Raw genomic sequence first — 12,006 nt, 5'->3', positions numbered from 1 at the left:
TGTACAGCAATCTTTAAGTCATACCACAGATTCTCAATTGGATTGAGGTCTGGGCTTTGACTAGGCCATTCCAAGATATTTAAATGTTTCCCCTTAAACCACTCGAGTGTGCCATGTTGACCTTCCAGTGACCAGTATGAGGGAGTGTGAGAGCGATGACACCAAATTTAACACACCTGCTCCCCATTCACACCTGAGACCTTGTAACACTAACGAGTCACATGACACCAGGGAGGGAAAATGGCTAATTGGGCCCAATTTGGACATTTTCACTTAGGGGTGTACTCACTTTTGTAGGCAGCGGTTTAGACATTAATGGCTGTGTGTTATGTTATTTTGAGGGAAAAGCAAATTTACACGGTTATACAAGCTGTACACTCACTACTTTACATTGTAGCAAAGTGTCATTTCTTCAGTGTTGTCACATGAAAAGATATACTCAAATATTTACAAAGATGTGAGGGGTGTACTCACTTTTGTGAGATACTGTATACTGAGATCATGTGACAGATCATGTGACACTTAGATTGCACACAGGTGGACTTTATTTAACTAATTATGTGACTTCTGAAGGTAATTGGTTGCACCAGATCTTATTTAGGGGCTTCATAGCAAAGGGGGTGAATACATATGCACGCACCACTTTTCCGTTATTTATTTTTTTGACGTTTTTGAAACAAGTTTTTTTTTAAATTTCACTTCACCAATTTGGACTATTTTGTGTATGTCCATTACATGAAATCCAAATAAAAATCAATTTAAATTACAGGTAGTAATGCAACAAAATAGGAAAAACGCCAAGGGGGTTTAATACTTTTGCAAGGCATTGTAGTCAGGAAGGTACAGGAAGCAATTGATGAGGTAGAGTGGTGGGCATTAATGTGGGGATTCAGGTTCTCTGTAGAGAACTCAAACAGTGTTCTTTACCAGGAGGAAGGTGGGAGATGAGGTATACTTGAGGTTATATGGGAGAAACTTGGAGAGGGTGGGGGCCTTCAGGTTCCTTGGGGTATACTTTGATACTAGACTGACCTGGGCAGAACACATTGAGAGAGTGGTGGGAAAGTGTAAGAAGGTGCTACATGTGATGCGGTGTCTGACGGGGAAGGAGTGGGGGGCTGGGCGTTCTTCATTGAGGACCATGTATGTTGCATTGATCCAATCTGTAATAGACTATGGCAGTATAGCGTATGGTTCGGCAGCCCGGACCTCATTGGAAAGGCTAGATGTCATACAGGGGCAAGGACTCAGAATATGTAGTGGAGCGTTCCGGACGTCCCCAGTGGCTGCATTACAGGTGGAGATGGGGGATACGCAATTGCATATTAGGAGACAGCAGCTGGCAATGAATTATTGGGTCAACCTACAAGGACATGGGCTGTCTCATCCTGCGAAAGGGATTTTACAGGCATGCTGAGCGAAGACAGAACACAAGCTTTGGTTGGGTAATACCCAGGCGAAGGAGATGGGACTGTATGGAAGGGAGTTTAGTCCAACGGTAGCTATTCCTGTAAATCCACCATGGCTACTCCCGCCTCCAGTAGTTGATCTAGAAGTGTTGGAGAGACTTCAGAAAGATAGGGAGAGTGTTGATCCATCTGATTTGTTTAAGAGACGTCTGGATACTGTGTATTAGGATTTTGTGGCCATTTACACAGATGGTTCAAAAGATCCAAATACAGGACGTATTGGGTCAGCATTTGTAGTGCAGGAATGTGGGGTGGAAGTCAGGAAACGTATTACAGATCATCTGGCTGTATATACGGCAGAGCTGATGGCCATACTGTTGGCCTTGCAGTGGGTGGAGGAAGTCAAACCAGACAGAGTAGTTATTTGCTCTGATTCATGTGCAGTGTTAATGAGTCTCCAGTCCTTTAACTCACATAGCAGACCTGCTTTATGAGGTGCTACAAACCCATGGCAGGATTAGACAGATGGGTATACAGATAAGATTTACTTCGGTCCCAGCCCATGTGGGGGTGGAGGAGAACGAGGCAGTTGATGTACTGGCTAAACAAGCACTTAGTAGTGGGGATGTTGATGTTGTAGTTTCAATGAGCAAGGCAGAGGCAAAAAGCCTGAAGTAGTCTATAGCTTTTCTGGTGAGACAGGGCCATCTAGTGTTGTAGCCTAGAAATGACGCTTATGACTCACAATGAAAGAAATGAAAGTGGAAACAACCACCGTAAGATTCGATTCCCAGGGATGACACTGAACACACTGAACCGGTTGTTTCACCCACTATAAAACGTGTTGAGACGTACAATCTCCTGTATCGGAGAAAAGGGACATCCACAGTGGGTATCAGAGAGCAGAACATCTTGCTGTTTATTTCAGTTTCATCACTAAATAATAATACACCATGAATAACACGCTGAACCAACATTATGAGGAGAAGGTGCGTCCCTGTATAGACCTTATCGACTCCCTGCGCTCGCTTGGTGTGGAGAAGGACCTTGCGCTGCCTGCCATCGCCGTGATAGGGGACCAGAGTTCTGGAAAGAGCTCAGTGCTGGAGGCGCTGTCTGGGGTGGCTTTGCCAAGGGGGAGTGGTGAGTGATAATTCATGAAACTGAAATGACAAATATTTATCATCTATCAAAGTCTCAGAGAGGTTGAATAAGTGAGCCTATATTGATTTGATTATCATTTTATCTCTAATTTGTTAGGTTAAAGGGGAAGTTCACACCTACTCATTCCAGGGTTTTTATTTATTTTTTACTATTTTCTACATTGTAGAATAATAGTGAAGACATCAAAACTATGAAATAACACATTTGGAATCATGTAGTAAACAAAAAAGTGTTAAACAAATCAAAATATATTTTATAGTTGAGAAGTAGCCTCCCTTTGCCTTGATGACAGCTATGCACACTCTTGGCATTCTCTCAACCATCTTCATGAGGTAGTCTCCTGGAATGCTTTTCAATTAACAGGTGTGCTTGTTAAAAGTTAATTTGTGGAATTTCTTTCCTTAATGCGTTTGAGCCAATCAGTTGTGTTGTGACAAGGTAGGGGTGGTATACAGAAGATAGCCCTATTTGGTAGAAGACCAAGTCCATATTATGGCAAGAACAACTCAAATAAGCAAAGAGAAATGACAGTCCATCAATACTTTAAGACATGAAGGTCAGTCAATCTGTTTTCTAACATGCTTTAGACACATTTTCATAATGCATTGTGGTCAATGATTGATGACTCAGCAAAATGTGTCTACCAATTTGATGTCAAATGCGTTGGGGGATCAACTACAAGCACAGAAAGATGGAATATTGCACAATTTCATTTTATCGTACTGGACATTTTTGTATATGGGCTGTTTTTCTCTAGGTTTCATTTAATCTCTTTCACTCTAACTCCTCCTCTGTCAACTCTGACAGGTATTGTAACACGATGCCCTCTCGAGCTGAAGATGAAGAGGAAGAGAGAAGGAGAGAAATGGCATGGAAAAATCAGCTACCAAGACCATGAGGAGGAGATTGAGGACCCCTCTGATGTGGAGAAGAAAATTCGAAAAGGTGGGTGCGGTCACTCTCATTGACCCACTCTCATTACCTCAAGTGTCTAAACTGAGTTACCATTCTTCACTAACATACTATTTTTATCTATACCTAAAATCATTAAAAATATATCATTAACTGTTGGTACAGTTAACTATTTCTAAGGCACCTGTATTCTTGTTCCCCCCTCCAGCCCAGGATGAAATGGCAGGTGTGGGGGTGGGTATCAGTGATGACCTCATCAGCCTGGAGATTGGCTCCCCTGACGTCCCAGACCTCACACTCATCGACCTGCCAGGCATCGCCCGGGTAGCTGTCAAGGGTCAACCTGAGAACATTGGTGAACAGGTACACCACTCCACCCCACCCTCAATGTTAGTGGGAAAACACTGTGCATTTTTAACCCCAGTCTTAGAACAGAAACCAAGTCCCCCCACGACATGTTATGTATAATAATATTTGACATTTTCAGATTAAGAGACTGATACGGAAGTTCATCACAAAGCAAGAAACAATTAGCTTGGTGGTTGTGCCATGCAACGTTGACATAGCAACCACAGAGGCTTTGAAGATGGCACAAGAGGTGGACCCTGAAGGGGAAAGGACATTAGGTAATCCACCCTTTAATATTTACTCAACTATTATGAAGCAAGCTCTTGTGTAATGGTGGTTATAAACCATGTTGACTTGTGTTGACTTTAATTAGTTAGACTTAATGAGTTAGACTTATTCCCATTGGACAGGCATCCTGACCAAGCCTGACCTTGTAGACAAAGGCACAGAGGAGACGGTGGTGGACATAGTACATAATGAGGTTATCCACCTGACTAAGGGCTACATGATAGTCAAGTGCAGGGGCCAGAAGGAAATTATGGAGCAAGTCTCACTGACCGAGGCCACAGAGAGGGAGAAGGCCTTCTTCAAAGAGCACCTTCAACTCAGGTTGGTACTGTGTGTTGAAGTGTGCTTTATGTCTGGTACACAGAGGGAAGTTCTGCTCTTTCCCCACAAGATAACAAGATTTACCAAAGATTCCAGCCAACGAGCCAGACCATCTTAAGCATGAAACACACTGAGAATCTGAGAGCCTATAGACTGCCGATAGGTTCTTATCACAGTAGAGGCCGTTCCTTCTCTTGCTAGAATAAAATACGTACATGCTGTGTACCGACCTGGTACTGATGAAACTGCAGTTTCTACTTTTAGAATCGCAATGCTTGGCAGTGGACGACAACTTGACTTTGAGCCAATCAGAGAGTACGGACCTCCACGTGGGGGAGGCGACAGGACCCTTACGAAGAACGAATGCAATCAGAGTGCAGTATAACTGCAGTATGTTGCAAATACTGCGTCCAAAATAACACCGTTTTTTTTACTGCAGTAATTTTGCAGTGTAATTGCAGTTACAGTGCAGTACACTGCAGTTATTCTGCAATTACTGCATCCAAAATACTAAGAAAAAAAAGAAAAAATAGGGCACTTTTTCCGGTCTCATCCACCCTTTTCATCAGAATTGTTCTTCAAGCACAAAATGCTTGAAGAAGTTTTTTTTGTTAGGTTTGATAATGTGCACTAGCTTATTAGTTAGCTTCCTAACTGAGCAAGGCAGTCACACATACCTCATATGAAACAAATGGGGTGGTAATAAGTGCAGCACAATGCGCACAACACTAAATGCTTTACCAAGCTAGCTATCTGGCCACTGTAGCTAGTAACACTATAATTAAATCACAATGGATTCGTTTCCATGACGCAGCTGCCTGTAGCTGGATGCAGAGAATCAATGCAGTGTCTTTACTTGCTAGCTTGCAAATCATGCTAATAATTTAGCTAACATTAGCCAGGTAGCTAAAAATGTATCTATGGGCAGTATGCGATTATGGAGAGTGAATAAAAATCTTGCTAGCTAGTTATCTAGCTGTTGCCATCTGGCTAGTATCAACAAGGGCTATCTACAACAATAGCAACATTAGCGCAGCTAGCTAGCCAACACTGACTAGACCATAAAGCAACTCACACAGACATGCATTGCCAAGCAAACACTACTGCCACCTTCTGGTTTGAAGTATTTTAACAAGGTTGAGTGGCTGATGACTTCAAGGTCTTTGCTGTGTGAGCACAAAAGAGATTGACTGCCGACACTCTGTTCAGAGTTGCTAAGTAGTCGGCCGGGAAACATTTGTAAATTCTATCGGTGTGTCATTTTCAGATCTGTGTTGTTGTTGTCTTGTTGTCAGACAAATGCATCAACGTTTTCTGAAAGGTTTGCATTGTGTTTTCACATTTTCCCTATCCTTTATGCAGCACACTTTATGATGAGGGGCATGCCACCATCCCTAAACTGGCAGAGAAATTAACTCTTGAACTAGTGCATCATATCGAGGTAAATTCCACTTCCATTACATATGCTGCACAAAATACTATACCTTCGTTTTTGAATGAATGGTCTCTTGTTGTTTTCGAGTACCCAGTTGGATTGTGGATGAATTAAAAAAACTGATACACAAACATGTTTTGTGTATGATTTTTAATTACATTATGATGTCCCTGTACCTCTCTGGCTTGATGTGAATACACAGTGATGATTTGCAGGGTGTATTGTTATATGCCTTGTTTCCATGTCTTTCTTTGTGTTTAGAAATCCCTGCCTCGTCTAGAAGAGCAGATTGAGGAAAAGCTGGAGGAGACACGCACCGCTCTGGAGAGATGTGGTACCGGACCCCCTGAAGACCCAAAAGAGCGGCTGTATTTTCTGATCGATGTGAGTCCCTGAAGCTCAGAGCCATCATAGTCCCTCATTTTTAGGATACACTGACATGTGATACTTCCTCTTTCCATGTGGCAGAAAGTGACTTTGTTCACCCAGGATGCCATTAACCTGAGCACTGGGGAGGAGCTGAAAAGCGGAGACATCAATGTCTTCTCCACACTCAGAACAGAATTTGGGAAATGGAAGGCACACCTGGATCACTCAGGAAAGAACTGTGAGTGCACAATTCTCATACATCAATCAAACATTGGCCACAAACACTGGGTCAGGAAGTTTGGTAACTGAGAATTGCCATTTATGTCAATATGTTTTCTTCTCCTTTTCATGTATCACCCATCATCAAAATGTCAAATGTAGTGCCCAGATATTTCAAGACATATCATATCAAAGTTGTAGATAAAAAATAATGTAGCCTTATAGCACCTTTCTTGTGAATCCAAAATGACATTGAATGCTTACACTCACTCATTTAGTGTTAAGCTAAATGACAATGTGGATGCCTCATATTGCAGTTAATAAGAAGATTGAAAAAGAAGTGGCTGATTATGAGAAGAGGTACCGTGGAAGGGAGCTCCCAGGGTTCATCAACTACAAGACCTTTGAGGTGATGGTGAAGGACCAGGTCAAACAACTGGAGGAACCAGCAGTCAAGAAGCTGAAAGAGATATCAGGTACAGTATTGAGTACAAAGATCTCTTTTTTATTGTATTTTTTTTTAACTTATCCTGAAACCCAGTCATTGGGTTTGATTCAACTATGAAGCCACCAAAAGGATTTACATTTTCCCATCCAAGAATGTAGTCTATCTTTGAGTTTGGTAGTAGTTTTGAGTCCGACCGATGTCCGATCTTAATTTAAATTGACCAGTATTGTCGCAGCAAAGTGTTCCTGCAGTACCAGGATTTTAACGTTTAGTCCATAATGTTGCTAGCCGGCCAAAATTAGGCTACATGCAAAGTGCTTATTTGTTTATTTGGATCCCCATTAGCTTTTGCAGAAGCAGCAGCTACTCTTCCTGGGGTCCACAAGAAACACAATATATGACAAGTAACAAAATACTGATACACTGATAAACAAGGACAGTCACAGAAATGTTCAATACAACGATATACAAACAATACAACTAAACAAGTATGTGTGTGTGTGTGTGTGTGCAATACTGTTAATATAACCTTGTGTTATTGTGTGTTTTCAGTGAATTTATGTAAATCATGAAGCTCATCTGCATTTCCTGCTGTGCACGGAAATTCTTAGCAACAAAAAAGTGATAAAATGAAGATCCTACATCTGTATGTATCACAGTGGTGTTTCTTCTCTTCTCTAGATGCTGCTAGGAAGGTGTTCATACAGCTGGCTCAGAACACCTTCACAGGATTCCCTATCCTCCTGAAAACAGCAAAGGTACACTTTACATAACTTTCTATATACTTTTCCATATTCATGTCACCATTTAACCCTAAACTAAAATCGCCACAACTGGCCATCAAGTTAAACCTAAACAAGATGCGGAGATAACACACTGAATAACTTGTTTTTTGTTTTTGGCCTTCAGACTAAGATCGAGACCATAAAGCAGGAGAAGGAGTCTACAGCTGAGTCCATGTTGAGGACTCAGTTCAAGATGGAGCTGATAGTGTACACACAGGACAGCACCTATAACTACAGCCTGAGGAAGAGGAAGAGGGAGGAGGAAGAGCTGGAGGAGGGAGAGTTAGTTATAAAGTCTCCCCTTCCTTCAACTTTTGGGAGTCAGAGAGGGTTCTCTGGTGCCTCTGTAAAGAGGACTGTCAACGGCCTTGCCACCCATGCTACCCTACGGGAGATGATGCTGCACCTCAAGTCCTATTATCATGTAAGTCAAGAGTATTTACATTAGAGCTGATACACTCCTCTTCGATAGATAACTCATCCCTTTATCTTTGCCAGATTGCCAGTCAGCGTCTGGCTGATCAGATTCCCATGGTGATCCGCTACCTGGTGTTGCAGGAGTCTGCTTTCCAGCTGCAGAGAGAGATGCATCAGATGCTGCAGGAGAAGGACAACATCGAGTACCTGCTGAAGGAGGACATTGACATCGGCAGCAAGAGGGCTGCACTGCAGAGTAAGCTCAAACGCCTGATGAAGGCACGCAGCTACCTAGTGGAGTTCTAGTATGGACAGCTGCTTGTTAACATTTAGGATGGTCTTGTCTAATGTCAGATAGCTTGGTTAATGGAAGTAGGCCTACGTGTGCATTGCATTGAGGTTTGGGGTAGACTCTGTAATCTAAGTTATAATAAAGTTACTATGCAATCAAGTTCTTTGTTATCGTTTTTTGTTTATAATATTAAACTCAAATGCCTTATGAAGGCAAGCAGCTAGCCTACCTGGTGGAGTGGAAAGCTGCCTTAGAGCATTTGGGAACAGAGATGGAAGTGCAATCTTTTCATTAATAGGCAATGTATAATTTATTTTCTGATATTTTCACTTGTGGTTTATAGTTTATATTTCTGAAAATATACTTTTTATTGTTATTTACGGTGCTTACTCTTTATAATGTTTGGATGGGCCTCTGGGGACAACAGAACATCAACTAACCCACTTGGCAAAAACTGGTTGAATCAACATTGTTTTCACGTAATTTCAGCCCTAGTGAAAGAATCCTATAGGATTAGTGATTTTTCCAATAGAATCGTATAGGATTCACACAATTCTACAGGATTTCATCACCTCTATCAGAATCCTATTGGAATCCTATTGGAATACTTTTCTCATATTGGAAATAAAAAGTAATCATATTGGATTCTATAGGATTCTCGCAGTCCTATAGGATTTAGTGTCACCTGTATTAGAATCCTATTGGGAATAAAAAGTAATCCTATCATACCATATATGATTCTTGCAATCCTATAGGATTTTGTATCACCTCTACCAGAATCCTATTGGAATCCTATATTGGACAACTCTTATTCCTATTGGAAATCAAAAGTAACCGATTGGATCCTATCGTTTTTTTTTAATGATTATTTTTTTAACAATACACAACATCCACATACAAACGAAAACATACAGATGCACACAAACATCCATAACATCATCCCAGACTCACCTGCTCACAACCCCATCTACAGCTCCCACCTCAAACTGCAACATTTTGTTTCTCTCCATCGCCCACACTCTTTCAACATTTAGATAATAAAGCATTTTACCTTTCCATTGTGTAAATGATGGAGGATTGATTGATTTCTAGTTTTTAAGTGTGTTTTTTCAAGATGATTGACAAGAAAAGCATGGTCCAACCCATCGGGTATCTCACTGCAACCTCATATGCCATGTCTTGAAATATGCAGACAGACTGACGTTTTTTTTTCCTATAGGTTTTTGATAAGTCTTGTAGGATTTTGTCACCCCAATTCTAATCCTATTATAACTTTGTTTTCTTAATTTAATATAAATAAAATCACATTTTATTGGTCGCATACACATATTTAGCAGATGTTATTGCAGGTGTAGCGAAATCCTTGTGTTCCTAGCTCCAACAGTGCAGTAATATCTAACAATTCACAACAATAAACACACATCTAAAAATAAAATAATGGAATTAAGAAATATATAAATATTAAAATGAGCAATGTCGGAGTCCGTAGTATAAATATATACTGCGCATTCAGAAAGTATTCAGACCACTCGACTTTTTCCACATTTTGTTACGATACAGCCTTATTCTAAAATCGATTAAATCGTTTTTTTCCCCCTCATCAATCTACACACAATACCCCATAATGACAAAAAAATACTGAAATATCACATTTACATAAGTATTCAGACCCTTTACTCAGTAGTTTGTTGAAGCACTTTTGGCAGCGATTACAGCCTCAAGTCTTCTTGTGTATGATGCTACAAGCTTGGCACACATGTATTTGTGGATTTTCTCCCATTCTTCTCTGCAGGTCCACTCAATCTCTGTCAGGTTGGATGGGGAGCGTCGCTGCACAGCTATTTGTAGGTCTCTCCAGAGATATTAGATCGGGTTCAAGTCTGGGCTCTGGCTGGGCCACTCAAGGACATTCAGAGACTTGTCCCGAAGCCACTCCTGCATTGTCTTGGCTGTGTGTTTAGGGTTGTTGTCCTGGTGTAAGGTGAACCTTCGCCCCAGTCTGAAGTCCTGAGCGCTCTGGAGCAGGTTTCATCAAGGATCTCTCTGTACTTTGCTCCGTTCATCTTTCCCTCGATCCTGACTAGTCTCCTAGTCCCTGCTGCTGAAAAACATCCCCCCACCATGCTTCATCGTAGGGATGGTGCCAGGTTTCCTCCAGACGTGATGCTTGGCATTCAGGCCAAAGAGTTCAATCTTGGTTTCATCAGACCAGAGAATCTTGTTTCTCATGGTCTGAGAGTCATTTAGGTGCCTTTTGGCAAACTCCAAGTGGGCTGTCATGTGCCTTTTACTGAGGAGAGGCTTCCGTCTGGCCACTCTACCATAAAGGCCTGATTGGTGGAGTGCTGCAGAGATGGTTGTCCTTCTAGAAGGTTCTCTCATCTCCACAGAGGATCTCTGGAGCTATATCAGAGTGGCCATCAGGTTCTTGGTAACCTCCCTGACCAAGGCCCTTCTCCCCCGATTGCTCAGTTTGGCCGGGCGGCCAGCTCTAGGAAGAGTCTAGGTGGTTCCAAACTTCTTCCATTTAAGAATGATGGAGGCCACTGTGTTCTTGGGACCTTCAATGCTGCAGAAATATTTTTGTACCCTTCCCCAGATCTGTTTCTCGACACAATCCTGTCTCTGAGCTCTACGAACAATTCCTTCGACCTCTTGACTTGGTTTTTGCTCTGATATGCACTGTCAACTGTGGGACCTTATGTAAACAGGTGCATGCCTTTCCAAATCATGTCCAATCAATTGATTTTACCACAGGTGGTCACCAAACAAGTTGTAGAAACATCTCAAGGATGATCAATGGAAACAGGATGCACCTGAGTTAAATTTCGAGTCTCATAGCAAAGGGTCTGAATACTTATGTAAATAAGGTATTTCTGTTTTCTATGTTTCATTAATTTTCAAAAATGTCTAAAAACCTGTTTTCACTTGGAGTTTGCCAAAAGGCACCTAAAGACTCTCAGACCATGAGAAACAAGATTCTCTGGTCTGATGAAACCAAGATTGAACTCTTTGGCCTGAATGCCAAGTGTCACGTCTGGAGAAAACCTGGCACCATTCCTACGGTGAAGCATGGTGGTGGCAGCATCATGCTGTGGGGATGTTTTTCAGCGGCAGGGACTGGGAGACTAGTCAGGAGAGGCAAAGATGAACGGAGCAAAGTATGGAGAGATCCTTGACGAAAACCTGCTCCAGAGTGCTCAGGACCTCAGACTGGGGTGAAGGTTCACCTTCCAACAGGGCAACGACCCTAAGCACACAGCCAAGACAACGCAGGAGTGGCTTCGGGACAAGTCTCTGAATCTCCTTGAGTGGCCCAGCCAGAGCCCAGACTTGAACCCGATCGAACATCTCTGAAGAGACCTGAAAATTAAATTTAAGTCGCTCTGGATAAGAGCGTCTGCTAAATGACTAAAATGTAAAATGTAAAATAGCTGTGCAGCAACGCTCCCCATCCAACCTGACAGAGCTTGAGAGGATCTGCAGAGAAGAATGAGAGAAAATCCACAAATACAGGTGTGCCAAGCTTGTAGCGTCATACCCAAGAAGACTCAATGCTGTAATCGCTGCCAAAGGTGCTTCTACAAGGCACTGAGTAA

The 12,006-nt window shown here is 41.9% G+C and overlaps 1 protein-coding gene across 1 annotated transcript; it reads left to right on the top strand.

Moving 5' to 3' along the window:
- The first annotated feature begins 2,274 nt into the window (after positions 1-2,274).
- LOC311138461 (interferon-induced GTP-binding protein Mx2) lies at positions 2,275-8,566 on the top strand. Its single transcript, XM_084173145.1, has 12 exons — positions 2,275-2,552; positions 3,381-3,518; positions 3,694-3,848; positions 3,973-4,111; positions 4,244-4,442; positions 5,805-5,883; positions 6,139-6,261; positions 6,346-6,484; positions 6,783-6,941; positions 7,595-7,671; positions 7,823-8,122; positions 8,197-8,566. Exons 1-12 carry the CDS (start codon positions 2,363-2,365, stop codon positions 8,419-8,421), a joined length of 1,923 nt encoding a protein of 640 aa, XP_084029271.1. The 5' UTR covers positions 2,275-2,362; the 3' UTR covers positions 8,422-8,566.
- Positions 8,567-12,006: the final 3,440 nt, after the last annotated feature.

This window comes from Coregonus lavaretus (assembly GCF_964263955.1).
Source record: "Coregonus lavaretus genome assembly, chromosome: 12".
Lineage (NCBI taxonomy): Eukaryota > Metazoa > Chordata > Actinopteri > Salmoniformes > Salmonidae > Coregonus > Coregonus lavaretus.
The sequence above is the reverse complement of the archived record's forward strand: the minus strand, read 5'-3'. Positions and strand labels throughout refer to the sequence as shown.

Excerpts from the sequence above, each read along its gene's own strand:
- LOC311138461 (XM_084173145.1), top strand. The coding sequence starts at position 2,363 with ATGAATAACACGCTGAACCAACATTATGAGGAGAAGGTGCGTCCCTGT. Across the intron at positions 3,519-3,693 it reads GGAGAAGAAAATTCGAAAAG|CCCAGGATGAAATGGCAGGT; the intron begins GTGGGTGCGGTC and ends TCCCCCCTCCAG. Across the intron at positions 7,672-7,822 it reads TCCTCCTGAAAACAGCAAAG|ACTAAGATCGAGACCATAAA; the intron begins GTACACTTTACA and ends TTTGGCCTTCAG.